Genomic DNA, 20,678 nt, shown 5'->3' with positions numbered 1-20,678 from the left:
GGAGTATGCCAACATTTTGAGTTGAAAAGGCACAAGCCAAGAGATTAAGGAGTAGAAACCAGTGAGCTAGGAAGAAAACTACAGGAAAGTAGGATTTTTTTTTTTTTAAAGTATGATGTTTTAACATCAAGTGAAGAACATGTATCAAGGAGGGAGTGATCAACTGTGTTAAATGCAATAAAATGAAGACTTAAAGTAGACCATTGGCTTGGCAGTACAGAATTTGTTGTCTTTGAGTTGGAGACTGGATGGGAGGAGAGGAGTTGTAGGTAAAGGGCTTAGATAATTTTTTTTTTTTTTAATATTTTATTTATTTGAGAGAGAGCGCGCGCGCATGCAGGAGAGCACAAGCAGTGGAGAGGGGGAAGCAGGCTCCCATCTAGCAGGGAGCCCAGGGCGTGGCTCGATCCCAGGACCCTGGGATCATGACCTGAGCCAAAGGCAGCTGCTTAACAGACTTAGCCACCCAGGCGCCCTGGCTTAGATAAATAATTCTTAAGGAGTTTTACTGCAGCTGTAATTAAAGGGGGGGGGGCAGGGGAGTAAAGTGGGATTAATAGATGAATTAAGAACAAATTAGGATGGGAGAAGTAGAAGTATATTTGTGTGCTAATATGGATGATTCAGTACAGGACAGAAAATTAGCAATGTAGTTAAGAACACTCCCCATACAGAGTAGAAGAGAGACTATTGACTATTGAGTAGATGAGAGGGTGGGATTTAGTATACAAGTCAAGTAACTGGATTTAAATAAAAACATGGGTAATTAATACCTTATAGCATGGATTCATTAGCTGGTAGATAGGAGTTATGGTGGGAATTTGAAGTTCTCATCTGGTTGTTTCGGTTTTCCCAAAGTAGGAAGCAAAGTCCTAGCCTAAAAGAATGGGAAAGGAATGTTGTGAGGTTGAGGAGCAAGGAGAAAGTACAAAATAGTGTCTTAGAGATTAGTAGAAAAAATGAACTAAAAATGTGATAAGTGTGGCATCAAGTTTCACCCCGAGATTTGCGGTTGTGGTCATGAGTTTAAAGTGAGTCGAGGCTGATTATGTTTGTTTTCTAACCATTTTCAGCTGCCTAGGTATAAGGAGATTTGGATTTAACGAGATTTTGGTTTTACTAAGTGATAGGAAGCAGTCTCTTAATAAATGACAAAGACTAAGCACCCTGAGATTGGAAATGGGTAAGAAATAGTCAGGGAAATATTAGCAGCATTCACAAAGATCATGTATAAACTATTTGGAGATGTTCTCTAATAAACAACTTTTGATGCAATTATCAAATATTCTATCTTGTTTTTCCAACTGAAGGCATTGACAAGACTACATCAGCTGAAACTTCTGGGTCATACTTTAGTTGTTGAATTTGCAAAAGAACAAGATCGAGTTCATTCCCCGTGTCCCCCTTCAGACCCTGAAAAAAAGAAAAGGTATGTAGATCGTTAGGTTTTCCTAACATTTTAAAGTGTTTTTTAATCAATTGTATTGCTGTTGGGTTGTTTTCAGACTAGCAAGTAAATAATTTGACATAATAAATGATACATGTCTCTTTTGAATCTAGTACATTACATTTATTTTTGTTCTTATTGTGCATTAGGAATCTGAGTGTTGATTTAATATTGAGAACTAATCAGTGTGAAGTGGGAAGAGGGTGGGGTGAAAAGCATCAGCTTTAAGTGGAGGAACATAACTAGTATAAAAATCCTTGTTGTATTACAGATAGCAGGGTGCCATGGATAGGCATGGCCTTTGAAATCAAAGACTGGTATTTGGTTCCCAGCAGTAACTCTTTGTAGTTATAAAACCTTTACAAATTTGCCTTACACTAGTGGTTCTCAGAGTAGTCCTTGGGCCAGTGGCATCATCTAGGATCTTGATTGGAATACAGATTCTTGGGCCTTACCCTAATCCTACTGAATTTGAAATTTGGGGGTTGGGAAGCGGAATATAAGGCCCAGCAGTCTTGAGTTTTAACAAACCCTCAATTTTTTACTCTATTTCTAAAGATAAGATCAACTTTGATTCTGTATTTTGTAGATCTGATGACCCTGTGGAAGATGATAAAGAAAAGAAAGAACTTGGTTGTTTAACCATAGAAAATGGAATTGCACCAAACCATGGGTTAGTGTTTTTTGTTTGTGTTTTGTTGTTTTTTGGTTTTGTTGTTCTGAGTGTGTGTGTGTGTGTGTGTGTGTTACAAATAAGAGATTTTAAAGGATTGTGTCAAGTCAATATGTTGGTTAAACATGTTGAGCTATTAGAGTTTGTCACTGAATTTGGGTCCATTAAAATGTTGAGAGCTATAAAATAAGCTCTGGTAAGAAATACCTTATTTTTCTTTAGTGCAATCAAAAAACAAATTTCCTTTTTTTTCTTTTTTAAAGATTTTATTTATTTGAGAGAGAGCATACGCACGAGCATGAGCAGGGAGGAGGGGCGGGGGGGAGGGGGCGCCGCTAAGCAGGGAGCCCACTGGCCCAAAAGTCATTCAGAACGACCCTGAGATCATGACCTGAACCAAAGGCAGACATTTAACCAGCTGAGCCACCCAGGCACCCCAAAGCAAGTTTCTTCTTAAATGTACTTATTTGGGATTATAAGGAACAAGGTGAATCTAAAAGTACTGAATTATTTGAGCAATTATGTACTTCATCAGGTTACCTAAAAATGCATTATTGATACGAAACTTACTAAAAGATGGTAAGCATTTTAAATATATTTTTTAGGCTGACCTTTCCTCTGAATTCATGCCTCAAGTATATGTACCCACCACCTTCAAGTACAATCCTAGCAAACATAGTAAATGCTTTGGCAAGTGTGCCTAAGTTCTATGTACAGGTAAGTAGAATGAAACTTAACTTTCCCAAAATAAATGCTTGAATAACTTGATAAGTTATTTTCCATGCTACTTTTTATACTTTTCGTAATAGCATTAATCAGACTAATTCTAACAGGCAGTGATATTACAGTTATTTAAAGGTGTCTTCTCAGTTTGGGCTGCTGTAACTAAGTACCATAGACTGGGTGGCTTATAAACAACAGAAAATTATTTCTCACAGTGCTGGAGATTGGAACTCCGAGATTAGGGTGCCAGCAGGGTTGAGTTCTGGTAGGGGCCCTCTCCTGGGTTGCAAATGGCTATTTTCTCTTTGTATCTTCACCTAGCGAAAAAAGGAGAGAGAGCTCTCTGGGGTCCCTTTTATAAGGAACACTAATCTCATTCATGGACATCTACCCTTATGACCTAATTACTTCCCAAAGACCCTACCTCCTGATACCATCACATTGAGGGTTAGGATTTAGTATATGTATGTGGGTGGCGGTTAAGTCCATTGCAAAATGTAATGAAATATTACTACATTCAAGTGAAGGTTTTTATAGACTATGGCTTAAACTTATTAATGTGTTTAATATTAATACTAATAAGCATAAGATAATTTGGGAAATATAACTTCTGGTAATTTTTGTTACTTGAGCATATACCTTTAATGTGGAGATTCTTTCTGAAAGGAAAAAAAACATAGTGGACCCCTCAGCAAATGCTTGAAAGTATTGACAGTAGTACGATACTTTTAAGTACAAATTATAGATATTTTCTTTAATGTACTTTTTGTTTCATAATTCCGCAGTAATTGGGGAAATATATAACATTTTGGTAGCACTTATTGCAAGAACATGGTATTTTTAATAATGAGAATAATGAGTATTTGTAGAATTGACATACATTTTAGGAAGGGTAATCTGAGATATATCAGTGGCTGGTAATAGCCCTATTCTGGGATAAAGCAAGAAGTGGCCAGCCTTTGCACTAAATCAGGAGCGTTATTGCAAAGTTTTAAAGTACATAAAATGCAAGATGTGAGTTGAATTATCATTTTACTATGTGATTTTCAATGTTTTGCTGCTTTAAGGTGCTTCATCTTATGAATAAAATGAATTTGCCCACACCTTTTGGACCAATTACTGCACGACCTCCCATGGTAAGAAATATCTTAGAATTTTAAAGATTCATGGGGCACCTGGGTGGTGCAGTTGGTTGAGTATCTGACTCTTGGTTTCAGCTGGGGTCGTGATCTTAGGGTCATGGGATCGAGCCATCCGTTGGGCTCTGTGCTCAGTGCAGTCTGTTTAAGACTCCCTCTCCCTCTGTCCCCCATAAATAAATAAATAAATAAATCTTTTATTTATTTATTTATATGTCAGAGAGAGAGATAGGGAGAGCACAAGCAGGGGGAGTGGCAGGCAGAAGGAGACGTAGGCTTCCCGCTGAACAAGGAGCCCAATGCGTGACTCGATCCCAGGATCTTGGGATCATGACCTGAGCCGAAGGCAAATGCTTAACCAACTGAGCCACCCAGACTGTCTCAATAAATAAATCTTTAAAAAAAAAAAAAAGAATTTTGAAGATTCACAACTTCTCTTCCTGAGGTGGGATTATTGAGGCTAACCTTCACAAATATTGCGCCACTAACTTCTAATGTGCATTGAAATTAAGGGACAAATATAAAGTTAATATGCTAGTAAGAGTTAAGTGGAGAACTATGAGTAGGAGGAAGCCAGAACGTGAAAGAGATGCTTTTGGTAATAGAGGCCCTCATTTCTGCCGGTGTTGTTCAATCCTTTGACCCAGAATGTTCTGCCATTTTATAAAATAATTGCACTTAACAAAATTATGTAAAATTTCCATTGTTCTGGTGTTATTGCATATAGAGCTTCATTTGCAGAAGAGAAGAAAGGTTTCTAATAATGTTTATTCAAATTTACTGTGCAAATCTATCTGTAACTTAGTCTATGTCTGCTATTGAATCATTCTAGTTACTATTTTGTTACAGTACTTAGTACTTGTTTAGATAATAGCAATGAGAAATTATTTTGAGTCCTAACATTTAAATAGAAAATTTGCTTTTTTGTTGTCTATTGCAGATTGGCTGCTTTTCTAATGTATATACTATTAGCTTCATAATTTTCCTTTGTAATCCCAGCACTTCAATGTCTGGCACATTACAGGAATATCTTTGAAGATAAGCTTACTGCTATTAACATAAAACTCAAATCTTAGTCACTTAACCAGCATAAGTTATTTCTTGTACATGTCAAGTGTATTCCAAAAGTAGGGCAGAATCATGTTCTATTCTGGTCATTCAGAGATTTCACTTGTCTTCACTATGTGCATTCCCAGATCAATGAGGGCATTACCATACATCCTGCAGATCAAGAAGGAAGAGATGATTATGGGTGGATTTTTTTTATGCTGGCATTCTGTTGGCTAAAACTCAGTTACATGATTAAATCCAACTGTAAAGGAGGTTTGGAAATTTACTCCAGCTAGGTGCCAAGGAAGAAGAAACAAGTTTTGTGATCAGCTAGCAGTCTTCTGTAGCAGGTGTTCCCTCAATATGTGTTGAATGTGTAAAAGAATATCATGACGGAGAGAGATGAGAATAACGTACCTGAATGAAAATGTTTTTTTCTGTTCTAAAAATATCATAGATTACCATATGATTACCGTTTTTCTCTTAATTAGTATGAAGATTATATGCCATTACATGCACCTCTTCCACCTGCATCTCCTCAGCCACCAGAGGAACCTCCTTTGCCAGATGAGGATGAGGAATTATCAAGTATAGAATCAGAATATGAAAGCAGTGATGATGAAGACCGACAAAGGTTTGTAATATCAAATAATATTTGTTTAGATTTAAAGAACAGAATATGAGACAGATTCTTTTGCTCTTCTTAAATTTTACCTATAATTCTTCATAATTTGGGGTCATTAAAATTTGTCCCCAACTCCCCAACCCCTCAAGCATATATAATAGGTATAGATTAAGATCTGAGACCTAAGGAAAAGTTTTTGGATTGTGAGTAATTCTTTAGATCAATGATTATAGTATTATGAAGTGCAATTGATCCTTGTTATTTGTGGATTATGTATTTGAGAATATCCCCACATGCTAAAATTTATTTGTAATCCCCAAATCAATACTTATAGTGCTTGTATGGTCTTTTGCCAATGTGGGCATGCACAGAATGGTGGAAAATTTGAGTTGCTTGACGTGCACATTCCTAGATGAGGTAGAACAGGGTGACATGCTGTCTTCTTACTTCATCTCCAATACTGTAAACAAGTATCCTTTTTGTGGTCTATTTAATACCAAGCCTTTCACATTTTTTATGATGTTTGTTGGTGATTTTGCTGTTTAAATTGGTCCCCAAGCATAGTGTTGAGGTGCTGTCTAATGTTTCCAAAATCAAGAAGGTTGTGATGTTCCTAATGGAGAAAACATGTTAGATAAGCCTTGTTCAGGGTTGAATTATAGTGCTGTTGACTGTAAATTCAATGTTAGTGAATCAACAATATATAAAATAAGGTGTCCTTAAACAAAAACACACATGAAACAAGGTGTGTATTGATCAGTTGGTGAAATGCTAAGAGTATAGGCTTGCAGGAACCCAATCCTGACTTCCCCGGAGGGGCATTGATTCATTATTCACTAATTCTTTGTGGAGACTTCATAAAACTTTAACTATCTCGAATAACAAGAATAAGAATGGATTGTATTCGTATTTTTTTCAGCTTATTCCCCTGAATTTTATTCTCCTCAGAATAAATTTCTAGAGCATTTCTGTGGGATTTTATACAGAACAATTTGTAGTAACTAATGCAGATGAATTTTTTTTTTTTTTTAATTGGTTGTTCTTGACAACCTACATACATTTTATTTAAAGATTCTGGTGAAAAGCAGTAAATGGTTAATGTTCAGGTATATAATCCACAGCATAGCCTAGAACAGGAATTGCCAAACATTTTCTGTATAGGGCTAAGAGTTCTGTTGTAGTAGGAAAGCAGTTACAGATAATACTTAAAGGAGTGGATGTGGCTGTATTCCAGCAAAACTTTCTGATTACGGGAAGAGGCAGCTGGCTGAATTTGGTCCCAGGGCGGTAATTTGCCAACCTCTAGCCTAGAAGACCACTATGATGGCATATGATGGGAATTTTTTATTTTATTTATTTATTTTTTTAAGGTTTTTTATTTTAAGTAATTGTTAGACCCAGTATGGGGCTCGAACTCACAGCCCCAAGGTGAAGAGTCACACGTTCCAACTGAGCCAGCCAGGTGCCCCAAATGATGAGAATCTTAGGTAACTGTGTACAGAAGTCAGATACAGGAGGGGTTTACGTGAGTCAAAACCCAAGTAGAGGGGCGCCTGGTGGCTCCGTTGTTAAGCATCTGCCTTCGGCTCAGGTTATGATCCCAGAGTCCTGGGATCGAGCCCTGTATCTGGCTCCCTGCTCAGTGGGAAGCCTGCTCTTTCCTCTCCCACTCTCCCTGCTTGTGTTCCCTCTCTTGCTGTGTCTCACTGTCAAAAAAATAAATAAAAACCTTAAAAAAAAAACAAAAACAAAAACCAAGTAGAGACTCCAGGCAATATTTACAAATAATCAACAACAATGTGACTATTATCGAGTCAATGTTAACTTAAGTACTCTCTCAATATGCATTTTTTCTAGAGAAAGTTAAAAATGTAGGTGGAGCCAAAACTACAAAAATGGGGTAAATGGGGTGTCTTGAATAGAGACATTTAGGAAGGCTGGCAGTTCTTGATAAACTAACTTGTTGCCAAATAAAGAATGGTATAAAGTGTTGCGTTGGGTTCATTACATAACCTATGTACATTTTACTTTCTTTATAAAATAGTGGTAGTAATTTCAGGAATGCTTTATGCAGGCTAGCCAAAACCTTTTTTTTTTTTTTTTTTCATTCTGGTTTCTATTTAGGGATGTAGTGAGGAATTCTGCAAGTAATTCATCTTGAGTAATGAGAATAAAGTCTTTGCAAAAAACAATGTTTCATGCTTTTCTATCTTTGGGAAATGTAAACAAAAACAAAACCATACTATTTATTTAGCAAATATTAATTGATTACCTAATTTATGCCTGGCACTGTTGAGAGGCTTAGTCTATTTTGGGTGAGCAATTTGTGAATAGAAACATGTTTTGTATAACTGGATTTATTCATAAAATTTTGGGCAAACCTTGATTGTTAAGAGGCTTTACAAATGTATAGCATGTGTTTATTACATTTTTCTTTACTTGGTTTAAAGCTTATTTTAACCACATTCATATGTTTACATTTTTCCTCCCTTGGTTTAAAGCTTATTTTAACCACATTCTCCTTTCTTGCAATTTGTGTGCATGTTTATTTTGCTTTCAAATTTCACAAATGTAACTGTAGAAGTAGAGCTGTGACTAGTGGTTGTGAGCTTCTGCTCTGGAAACGCTGTGTCTGATTCTGTGGAAGATACAAAAATGCCTAGGCAGGATCTATTTGAAATATTACACTCATAATGAAGATAAACTAGGTACAATATATCAATTATCACAGCTTGATAGTTTCTTATAAAAAGCCACTTCAAAGATAGTATTGAAAACTTTGTTCTCAAGTAAGTTATCTTGTTCATAAAATGATTCATGTGCAATGATTTTGAAAATGCTTTAAAATAAAAATAACTTCAGTTTAGACTCTTTAATTAGAATAAGAATTAAAATAATTATACTGTATTTATAAGGTCTTTTTGAATATTAGTCAAAAAAAGGAATAAAGTTACATAGGTTGTATTACTGTATCCTGTTCAACTTTCTGGCATCAAGTGCAGCCATTTTATTTGGACAACTAATAATTTTCGTAATAAAACATATCTTTAAAAGGTAAATTGAGGGGCACCTGGGTGGCTCAGTCAGTTGAGCATCCGACTCTTGATTTCTGCTCATGACGTGCATGATCTCAGGGTTGAGAGATAGCCCTGAATTGGGCTCCATGCTCAGCAGGGAGGCTGCTTAAGATTCTCTCTCCCCCTCTCCCTCTGCCCCTCCTCCTGCTTGTGCGTGTGCATACACACAAACACACACACACACACACTCTCTCTCTCTCTCTCTCTCAAATAAATTCTCAGTTCCTTTAAGATGAAAGTTGGCCAAGGAAATTTAGAACTTGAGCTTATTTTAAATTATCTTAATTGATGGCTTAGAAACTATACTTCTATATAGATCATAATTTATAATATAACATGTATAATTTATAGTTTATATTACATGCTTGTACATGAAGAATTCTTTACTTCCTCTTTTCGTAATGTAGAATGACCAAACTAATGGAACTAGCAAATCTTCAGCCCAAAAGGCCAAAAACAACAAAGCAGCACCATGTGAGAAAAAAGCAAAAAATAAAGGATATGTTGAAAACACCTTCATCTGCTCCACATAGGTAATTTTGTTTTGGATTATGAAATAAGGGTTTTCTGTGTACTTTGTCTACTTGCTTAAACCATGTCATTTATAAACAATTACAGTAGACATTTTACCTGCCTGTTTGCCATGGGATTCTATATATTTTAATATATTAATCACATAAAATTAACATTAATTGCAATTTTAATTTCATTTAGCTATTCTACAATGTAAATTTCCCTTGAACTTGTAAGTAACTTCAAAAGTTGAGAAAGGAGTTTGTTAGAAATCTTTTTTCCATTTTGAAGGAATAAGTCTTAATCTGTGTTGTTTTTTTTTAATTTCACATTAAGTGTAAATATGATGTATGTTTCTCACCGATGTATGGTTCTCACCTATGTATGTCTTGATACCACATCACATGCTTTTAATCTCTATCGCAGCACTGAACAATTAAAGATAAATAACATGAACCAAATTCAGTTTTCCAGTAGCCACATGAAAGGATTAAAAAGCTGATGAAATTAATTTTGATAATATATTTTATTTAACCCATTATATCCAAAATATTATTTCAGCATATAATTAATACAAAGTTGTCATAGTGTGTTGTGTATTTTATATATTTATATTTTAATTTGGGCAGCAATATTTCACGTGCTCATTAGGACACATGTGGCTAGTGGCAATTCTGTTGGACAGCATAGCTTTATTTATGTATGTAGAATACAGAACATAAAAATGCTTATGTTAAAAATAGAATGAATGTCTTTGCATATTGGTAAATATCTTTAAGTTTGGAATTAGTAGTCCCCAAGTACTGTCTCTGTCATTTAATGAGTGATATTCCTTAATCTCAGTCTCCTTATTTAACTAGTAATTTAATAGTATCCATATTAGCAAATTTGTTAGGGTTTATTGAAGTATTAAATGTAAGTTATTTTGTGCAATGCTTATGGTATTGTGAGCGCTTTGTCAGTGTTAAATTTAAGGTAAATGGGAATAATGTTTTACTTAGGATTTTATTTGCAATTGCCAAGTAATACTGTCACTATTTATAAACAGCAGTTTACATCCAGTGCTGTTACCTTCAGATGTATTTGACCAACCACAACCTGTAGGTAATAAGAAAATTGAATTTCATATATCTACTGACATGCCATCTGCATTTAAGAAAGATCTAGAAAAAGAACAAAATCGTGAAGAACAAAATTATGGTAAGCACATTCTAGTTCTCTAATATGCTGTGTAAAAATTCTTCTCATTCTGCTTTTTGTGTTAGAATTAAATGTTTAAAATATGCAGTTAACCTTCCTTAATGTCATGGAATATTATCCATTTTGAACTTTTTCATATAACTAAAATTAATGCTTAATGATGAAACCATTACTGTTGCCTTTTGCTAGTAATTAACTTTAGGGTGAAATTGAGTCTTGTTTTTGCTGATGTTTACACGAAAAATACAAAGAACAGTTCTACTGACTTATTTTTTCATTGTTTGTTAGTTGTGATGTTCTGTGGTTTTATTAGTATATTTGAATTACTGATTAGGAAACAAGCAGTGTGACTATTACGTGTATTGTAGATTTTATGTAAATATTTTTTTATCCAAAAGACATGGAAGATTAATTACTAAGATACTGTTCTTAAGTTTAAAAGACAATTTATTAAAATTACAGATATTCTGTTTATTGTAGGCATTAATTTGATACTATTTATAATGGCATTCCTTTGTTCCTTAATTTTAATTTCATAAATAATACAAACTTATAGAAAAGGTAATCAAAACAGGAGCATATAAAGTAAAAATTTAAAAAATTTAGCACCTCAAACCCCACTGTCCCCTATCTCACTACCATTGTTAATAATTAGGAATATAGCTATTCTTCCAGACCTTATCCTATACACGTGTAAACACATTTTCTCCTCTTGTTTTAAATGGGCATCATGTTTTATGTAGTGTTTGCCATTGACTTAGTATTGACTTACTGAAAGCATACAGCCTAGCAGGCTCTATGCTAGGCACTAAAGGACAAGCTAGATGTGGTCTCTGATCTTTAGGAGTTTAAAGTCTAGTGGGAGTAGCTTACTGTATCAACATAAAAATACATACCTTATTTTTTTTATGGCTGCATAATACTACATAGTACAGTTATATGAATCTTTAATCATGCTCTGTTGATAGAAGTTGAGGTTGTTCCTGTTTTTTTACTATCTGAGAAACTACTGGAACATATATTTTGCACATGTATCTTTGAGCATTTGTGTGAATATGCGATCAGAGTTCCAGTAAGTTTTGCAAATGTAGTAAGTGGAAAAACTGATTTTAATTCCTGTCTTTTCCAAGATTAGTGAGAAGGCATTGCCTTTTCAGATAGTTGCTTTTATTATTATTATTATTATTATTAAGGAGAATAGAACATATTTAACAGTTAAACTTGATTTGTAACTTTACAATATTTCCGTGTATGGTATGAGGCTTCCGTTTGTACTCTTGTCCTGGCCCTGCTGGCATTAGGGGTGGGCTTGGGTCAGCCATTGGATCATAGTCTCCACCAGAGAGGCAGCATGTGCAGAACCCCTGCCCCAGAGCACAGTGCCTATCACAGAAGAGCAGATGATAAATATTGGCTGTGAGAAACAAACAAGATGATCCAAGTAAAATAAAATGCTTGGCATGGTGCAAATGTCTAAAAATTAGCTGCTATTGTTTGTTGAATAAGTGAACAGTAGGTAGGGCACAGATAGCTTTTTTGTTTCAATTACTTATATTTTTCTTTTTGTATATTTTTCTCTCTTACTTCATGTTAGTCACCCAGACACAAATTTTTACTTTTTTAAGCTTAATTTACTCAAGGGTGTAGACCAGTATGAGAGGATGACAGTCCTCCCATTCTACATCAGTGTCAATTAGTAACGTTGAAGTAACAGGAGAAGTAGTCTTAAGTTTTTCTCTTACTGATACTTTCAGGCCACAGGAGATCTGTTTGTACAACAGTTTTTCAACATTATAAAGAAACTTTTTATAATTCTAAGTTTAGCATATTCTTTGCATCATTTTCATAGCTTTTTAGTTTTTTGCTTGTTTTTTGGTAGTATGACTAGAATTTTTCTAGTGAATATTTAACCCTATCCTTACTGTGCCAGTTTAATTTTTGCTGAAGCTAAAATTCATGTTTTGTAAATGAAATCCATTATGTTGCTATCTGAAATTAAAAATTTGCGGTGTTTTTGAATTTTCCTAATTGAGTAATTTCTTAAGTGTGAATACTTGTTTTTCTTCACTTATAGGTTCTAAGAGTAGAATTGACTTCTTTTTGGTGGGAGGGTGGGGAAAGGCTTAATGAAGCTTTTTGGTATCCTCAAATTTCCATTTGTCTTATGATTTCAGCATATATGCTGATCTTAATCTTTTAATCATCTTTGATAAGATTGAAGATTGAAGGCTGTTTCATAATATTCTGGTGTAGCACTATGAAGTCTTCAAACCCACTGTATGAATAATCTTGAATGAGCACATTCCATTACGGAATGCCTTTGATAATTATGTAATTTATTTAATGAACTACAGATTTATTTCATATAACTGTTAATAGTTCAAAGTGGATAGGTTAAACAGAACACTTATTATTGACCACCCCCAACACACATTCTGCCTATCTTGCCCAATACATTTTATATTTTCGAGGTGCCCCTCTGGCACCTCAGACTAAATACGTTGAAAATGAATTCATTTTCTTTCCACTTTGCAGACCCTGTAAGTAGACCCACCAAGCAACCATTTGGCTGTTTAGCTATTGTCTGGCTGTTCTCATGTTACAGTGGCAGAGTTTAATAGCCATGACAGAAACCATATGGCCTGCAACGCCTAAAATATTTGCTATTTGAACCTTTACAGAAAAAGTTTGCCTACTCCTGTTCTAAAGCATTGAGAAAAACACTTAAGAGTTTTAGTGCCAAAAGATATCTTAAAGACTAAAAATGGAAAACAAAACCTGTTTTGAAGGGTAGGAATTTTTAATGGCTGATGTTAATGTTAACTTTTAGATTTACCTGCTCCTGGAGGTGATGCACCCAATGTAGGATTTGGAAAAATCTTCCCTAAACCTAATTTGAACATCACAGAAGAGATTAAAGAGGACTGTGATGAAATGCCATCAGAATGTATTTCTAGAAGGGAGTTGGAAAAAGGCAGAATTTCTAGAGAAGGTAATTTCATGAAATAAACCAGTGCTTATTCTATGTCTTTGATGTGTCAGAAACAACAAATGTCTTCATGTTCTTTACCTTAATTAAAGGATATATATCAAAACATCTTCCCAGTTAATGTTTTTAATCACTGCTTTTGGTTTTAATACCCATATTTTGAAGGGAGGAAAGTATCTCTCGATACAGTGTTTTCAGTCTATCTATGGTTGGAAAAAATATTTTTGTTTTCATTCCTAAAACTTTTTATATAACATTTAAAAAAAATTAAGGGGCCCATGGTCTGGAGTTTTGTATTCCAAATACAGTGGATATATCATTACAATTCTGTGTTTGAGATGCATGCAAAGCAGTTGTTTAAAAAAAAAAAAAAATAGTTTCAGTTATTTGGTAATTAAAAGTCTGTGTTTAAGGATTTTATATCCTAACATGATAGTTTTCTTCTAAAGAATTTTTCCTGCTTTTAGTACATTTTAGGAAATTATTTAGGGGTTTTAGATTACATGTAGCATGTTACAATATTTCCCATAATAATGGGAAATAAACTTCCAACTAGCATTTTTGCATAGAACATCTGTTGTCAGGAACTGATTATTGATACTAGGAGTAGTGGTAGAAGCCACAGTTTGTATGAATTACTTGATTAGGTTTGAGTAATTCATTCTTACATCTGACTGTGTTGGTGCCTGGTGGTTTGGGAAATTGACTTAAAGCAAGACAATGACAAAAGTGATTGATAACCTATTTATTTGCTTCAATCTTTTTTTAATAAGGTAACTTTATCATAAAGGAGCTTCAGTAGTAGATATTTTATTGGACAAGTTTTAGTTATTTTAGATGGCCTGAAATTTTTAAGCTTATTTTCATATTATCAATTCAGATTTTTAATGAGTATTTTTATTAATAACATTGCTATTAATGGTTATGGTTTTGACATTTTCATAATGCTTGTTCTGTCTATTTAACACTTGTATTTGAATGTTTTTATAGTTTTTCTTTGAGAAAAGTAATGAAAATATCCTAATGTATGTCCTCCTTTTGTTTTGCTTTTAATAAGAGATGGAAACACTTTCAGTTTTCAGAAGTTACGAACCTGGTGAACCAAACTGTAGAATTTATGTAAAGAATTTAGCTAAACATGTTCAAGAAAAGGTAAATAGAAATTTGTAAATTGACTTTATTGTTTTACCTTTTTTTTCCCTGAACCTTCTTACTTGTCTTTTTCTTATTAAAATTCTAGGACCTTAAATTTATTTTTGGGAGATATGTTGACTTTTCCTCAGAAACACAACGGATAATGTAAGTGGGAGTCATATTCTCAAATTATGTTTTGTTTTTATCTGTTACAAATTAGCCTTTTTTTTTTAATCCCAGCACTTTCCCTATAGAGATAAAAATTATAGGAAGAAATGCTCTTATGTTGCCTAATTTTTAGATGTCTAAAGCAGTAGTCAGCAGAATTCTTCATAAATGGGCAGATAGAAACATTTTATATTTTTATTTTATTACAGGCCATACAGTGTCTGTTGGAGCTACTCAGTTCTATCTTTGTAGCATGTAAGCAGGCCTAAACAATACACACACTAATATTTTATGACTGAGTTCCAATATACAAACAGCATAAATTCCAGCCTTAATCCCCAGTCCTAAAGCAGGGATTCTCAAACTTTAACCTGCATAAGAATCACCTGAAGAGCTTAGTAAAAGCGTTTCCTGGGTCCATCGAGGTTGAGGTAGGGCCTATGAATTTGTATTTCTAAAAAGCTCATGGATGATGCCAAAGCTACTGGTCCAAAGACTACACTTTGAAAACAACTGCATTAATGACTCATTCAGGAGTATATGTAGCAGTCCAGCAAAATTTTTCAGATTCTTAACCTTGGCAGTAGCTTCCCTTCTTTTAATTAGTCTGCATTAAGCAAGGCTCCCAATTTTATGAGAGCAAAAGGGGGATAGGATTTGTAAATGATATAAAAGCTAATGTTTCGAGTTAGAATTTCATTCTTTAAAATGCCATAATTAGTTAGCTCCAAAGTATGTAAGACCCTCGGCCATATAAGTTAGAAGTAGGGAAAAGTAGAAAAGGTAAAGAGATAAGACTTTGAGTGGAGGTAATATGGAGGATAACTGGAACTAAGTTTTATTTTAATCTTTTGATTCTTATCTGGCCTATTTATACTCATTAGTGGCAGATATCTTTTCTTACCAGTATACCAAAAGTTTCTTTTGCTACGCATGCAAAATACTAGTTCTTTTTCTTATTGCTACCTTTGAATCATGATTATAAGAAACAGAAAAAAATATATTTGTATGAAATGTTTCATGTACATAAATATTTGTATACATTCCTCTATTTTTAGTGTTGCTATAACTAAAATTTGAGGGGGAAAATAATTCTATATGGAAAAAGCTATATACATCAAAATGATAAATTAATAATTGCTTTTCGTGGGAGTAATTGTGTGAATTTAAAAAGTCACTGCATTTTTTAATGCTCTGTATAGACTATTGCAGTTGTAGGAAGTACTTTAGTTGTAAATTATGGTCTGGTTTTTCTGATTTTTGAATATCGTTTTCCCAAAAATGTTGAAAAATGAACATGTTATGGAATAATAGAACATTACACTTGGAATAAAAAATCTGGTTTGTGTTTCTACTCTAATTTTAGCTGTCTTTATGACTTTGAAGAAGTCATGCATTCTCTGTAGATGTCACCTGTAAAATGATGATTTTGACTTGATCAATAAGGTCATTTCCTACTCTGAAGTTCTGTGTCACTTTTCTGTGGTTCCTCTGAGCCTTTCTATTCTTGGTTATATAGTTGTTTTTTTGTCACTTGAATAGATAGTATTGAGTTGGCTGTATGAAATTTTTTAAACATAGAGATAGGAAATAAAAATTTAAGTTTGTTTTTAGCGTTCCTAGTATTATAATTTTTAAATTACATAAATACACTTAACAGAGCTTTAGAAGGATATATATAAATTCATTATCAAACTTACTTTGAATCAATTTTAGAACAGTATACAAAACATAATTTTAGAAAGTCCGAGTAATGTTCTAATCAGACAGTATAGTCATTTTTACTCTGAAATGGCAAACATTTTAAATGTTCAACACATTTCTATTCCCGTGATCAAAATTGTTTGATATTCTTCAAATCAAAACCACTTTTTCTTCCTTGACTCCTAGGTTTGATATACGTTTGATGAAAGAAGGTCGCATGAAAGGACAAGCTTTCATTGGACTTCCAAATGAAAAAGCAGCAGCAAAAGCCTTAAAGGAAGCTAATGGATATGTTCTTTTTGGAAAACCTATGGTGGTTGTATCCTTAAATAATCCATTCCAAAGACAGTGTGTTTTTCAGTAGAAGGGTATACTTGAAACTAATTTTTTTTTTTTAAGATTTTATTTATTTATTTGAGATAGAGCACAAACAGAACGGGGGTGGGGGCAAAGTGAGAGGGAGAAGCAGGCTCTCTGCTGAGCAGGGAGCCCGATGCAGGGCTTGATTCCAGGACCCTGGGATCATGACCTGAGCCAAAGGCAGGCACTTAACTTACTGAGCCACCCAGGCACCCCTTGAAACTAATTTTTAAGTTATCCTTTAGAAATCTCAACAACTGGTATTCTAGCTTACTCAGTTATAAACATACTTAGCTGAGTCATATGGGTAGTTAGATTTTTATTGGAAAATAAAGGAACCTCAGTAGCATGAGGTTATTATAATTTAGCCATGTCTAAACATTTCATTTATACAGATCAGAAGTACATTTTTAGGCTAAGCCTAAAACACTACAGTATCTACAAATACACTTGGAGTCATTAAAAAAATGATTCATTGTAGTTTTACTCTTTTATGTTTTATTATAGATATTACAATTCATATTTCTATTTGAAAATTTTAACAACCGAAATATTGATTAAACGTTCTGCTTTTAGTAGTTAATGCAGTTTGCAAACTAGAAATCAGTGGGATAGATGGAGTGAAGGTCCAGATGTAAAAAAATAATTATAAAGAAAAGGTAAATTTTTTACTTCTGCAAATCATGGGCAGCAGGTAGGAGGCACTCAAAAATAAAAAAAATATTTGACAAATAGCTGAGAGTAGGAAGACAAGTACAAGAGATACATTTTAAAAACTGTACTCCTGCCCTACATTAGGAAGTTCTTAGTAATTATTTAGAGAAGACTACTGTCCTGTTTGTGAAAGAAACCTTAATTTTTAAATATTAGCAGTTTGCTCGATCTGCTAGACCAAAACAAGATTCTAAAGAAGGAAAAAGGAAGTGTTAAAAATTAATGAAGGTAAGTATGGATATAACATATTAAAAGAACAAGACTTTCTTGAGATAAAATGAAGTATAAAAGCCTTCTAGAGTGATAATTCAGGTATCTCCTAAGGTTTTTTAAGGATAATTGATCAGTTGATCCATCTATCCATCCATGTCTCTATCACTCTGTGTGTGTCATTGTCTATGCAGTTAATTCCCAATAAATTTCAAAATTTAACTACAGAATAAAGCCCAAGTGTATGTAAAATTAAGTTTGGAGAATGAATTTATGAGGGGAATATGTCTTTGTCTTAAAACTTTTCAACCTATAGGAAAGCAGTGGTTCCTAAACTTCAACATGTATTACAGTCACCTGAAGGGCTGATAAAACAGCTAGGCTTCCTTCACCCTCATCCAGAGTTTCTGATTCAGTAGGCCTGGAGTAGGAGCCTTGTATAGTCTACCATGCCAGTATTCCTGTGCTGAGACCGGGAAAGTGTCCACCAAGCCAAGACCAGTTGGTCACTCTTAATGGGGCCTAAGAATTTGCATTACTGATTGCACATGTCACAGAAGTATTTACATATTTTTTGTGGAATGAAATCTTTTGCCTTTCAAACAAGTAATTTTAATGCATACTTAAGTAATTTAATGAATAAAAATGATAGAATTAACCATTTTAAACTTCAAAGTTTGTGTTCTATTGATTTAAGAAACCTGAGTGGAAATATATTCTTTGTGTTCTATTTTAAAGCTTTCTGCCTTTATATTTGGAAGAACATGAAGTTAACTCAGTCAGCTTTACTGGTGTTAAGCTGAAAAAATCATATAACTAAGGGAAAATTTTGTTTAATGTTTATTCCTTTTGTGAAATGCCTTGAATATTTGAATTTTGTGAAGTATCTATACTGATGTAGTCAGAATTCTTACAAATACCTTAGTGGAATGGTTAAAAATGAACAATTTTCAGTGTGTGTTTAAAAAAATCATTTATTTATAAATCTAATGTGAGAACTGAGAAAAAAAATTAAACTGCATTCTGCTGTTCTTCTTTAGAAGCATTCCTGCGTAAATACTGCTGTATTACTGTCATACAAAGTGTATCCTTTCTTGTTGTATCCTTTTTGGGGCAGTGTTTTCTGTTTCTCCTAGAAATGTTTTGTCCCTCCCCTACCCATTGATTCGGATTAAGCAATAGTTTTTTTTCTAATTTATTCAAATGAGGTATTTCTAAAATTACCAATGTTGATTGGACAAATCACTTACGTGTTTTTTAGATCTGTTGCTGAATTTTCTATGCTGTTCTTGAGGTTATGTAATTTTTCTAGGGAAAGTTAGTGAATCAGGTCAACTTATTTACTTGGAGAATGTATGCATCTGCTTCAACACAGGATTTAGTCTTGTTTCTTATATTTATGTATTTCCTAAACCTAATTCAATAACATATGCTTTCTGTTTTATGATGTATCTGGTTTAGGTGTTCTATATAACGTATTGTAAAATTTGGGGAAAGGATTTTTTTTCTTTTAAAAAAGTATATATATTGAAAATTAAAATAACTGAATTTCTTTGTAAATTCCAAGAGTAGCAGACTTCATATCTGAGGTTTTATTATTGATACTTCCTTTGAGATAGATAGCAAGTAGAAGTATTTTTTTTTTCCTCTTTCTTTCTCTAAACAAAAGGAATGAGAAAAGAGGAACAGAGGGAAGAAGACATAATGTTGACTCAGGGTAGCACCTTAAGTGAAAAGAAACAATCTGGTAGGTATATGTAGTAACAGTGGTTTCCAGACTGGTTGATGACCAGAATTACCTAAAACAGTGGTTCTTAATCTTGGCCACATTTTGGAATCACCTGGGAAACTTAAAAAAATCTGATGAAAAAAAAAGTCTAAAATGTACTGATGTCCGGGTTTCTCCCCATTTTGATTTAATTGGACTGGCGCACAGCACAGATACTGGAATTTTTCAAACCTCCTAATGTGTGACCAAGGTTGAGAACCACTGAGGAAGGATTTTTACATTTAAAGATTCCTGGACTCTCTCCTAAAACTAATAAATCAGAATTTCTGGGAATGGGACCAAGAATCTAATTTGGAAAGGTATCTTTAGTAGTTCAAGGGCTGACCAGTTTGGATATTAATTTGTTAGATTAAAATGGTTAGGTGCTTATACCAACCTAGCCATTCAACCTTCTGTAAGTAGGAAAATCAAGAATTGGAGCCTCTGCATGTCTTGCAAATCCTGCTCTTGCTAGTACTAGGAAAACAATTCAAAATTCTGTTAATAATTATTATCATTCAAGAGTACAAAAAATTAGATATTGAAGTTGCTGTTTTTTGTAGAGACAGTTAAAATGTTTAATGTTATAAATCACAGTTTCTATATAAGCTGTTTATTTAGACAATTAAAAATTTGTACTGACATGATTCACTAATTTTCTAAATATGAATGTGTTTTAAAATAACTAAAAGCTAATGAGCTGTTTTATAATCATAATTATTTTTAATGAACTCTTATGGTGTTTTAGGTTCCTTCTGATTCCATGTCTTCCAACTGCTTTCCAACTTTAAGGAGAAGAAATTGACACCTGGACTATGGAACTGTGCGTAACAGCTTTTAAAGTATATTTAAAAATTAAATCTATATGCATTTAAATCAGTTTATTGGAGATATATTACATGTATTTTAATCATCTTCCTCATATATAATAAATTATTTTCTTTCCAATAAAATAATGTTCTTAATTTTTTTATCTTGTTTAATACACTTGGAAAGTGTAATTTGATAATTACATAAAATTTTGAAGGTAATTTTACAATACTAAATAGAAATTTTCTTTTATGATTACAGATACTGCCCTCTGCCCTTCTTTTCATTCTTACCTGGATACCAATGCAGTTAAACATACTTTTTTATAGTAATATTATTTCTTATTTCTTGTAATTATTTTAGGAGTGGTTTTG

The 20,678-nt window shown here is 33.5% G+C and overlaps 1 protein-coding gene across 2 annotated transcripts in view; it reads left to right on the top strand.

Moving 5' to 3' along the window:
* RNPC3 (RNA binding region (RNP1, RRM) containing 3) overlaps positions 1-20,678 on the top strand; it is a 61,947-nt gene that overhangs the window by 6,315 nt on the left and 34,954 nt on the right. The window contains exons 3-16 of one of the 2 annotated variants that reach the window (XR_004301568.1): positions 1,311-1,429; positions 2,037-2,120; positions 2,726-2,837; positions 3,911-3,979; positions 5,524-5,666; positions 9,142-9,267; positions 10,296-10,447; positions 13,278-13,439; positions 14,494-14,588; positions 14,677-14,735; positions 16,629-16,761; positions 17,673-17,744; positions 18,767-19,473; positions 20,243-20,317. Coding sequence is in view for 1 of the 2 variants with exons in the window: in XM_032422409.1 (XP_032278300.1) it covers positions 1,311-1,429; positions 2,037-2,120; positions 2,726-2,837; positions 3,911-3,979; positions 5,524-5,666; positions 9,142-9,267; positions 10,296-10,447; positions 13,278-13,439; positions 14,494-14,588; positions 14,677-14,735; positions 16,629-16,761; positions 17,673-17,732 (1,314 nt within the window). In the remaining variant the exon portion in view is untranslated. Of the gene's footprint in view, positions 1-1,310; positions 1,430-2,036; positions 2,121-2,725; positions 2,838-3,910; positions 3,980-5,523; positions 5,667-9,141; positions 9,268-10,295; positions 10,448-13,277; positions 13,440-14,493; positions 14,589-14,676; positions 14,736-16,628; positions 16,762-17,672; positions 17,745-18,766; positions 19,474-20,242; positions 20,323-20,678 lie in introns of those variants that run through there. The other variant, XM_032422409.1, reaches the window with a different exon arrangement.

This window comes from Phoca vitulina, unplaced genomic scaffold (genome assembly GCF_004348235.1).
Source record: "Phoca vitulina isolate PV1807 unplaced genomic scaffold, GSC_HSeal_1.0 scaffold2, whole genome shotgun sequence".
Lineage (NCBI taxonomy): Eukaryota > Metazoa > Chordata > Mammalia > Carnivora > Phocidae > Phoca > Phoca vitulina.
The sequence above is the reverse complement of the archived record's forward strand: the minus strand, read 5'-3'. Positions and strand labels throughout refer to the sequence as shown.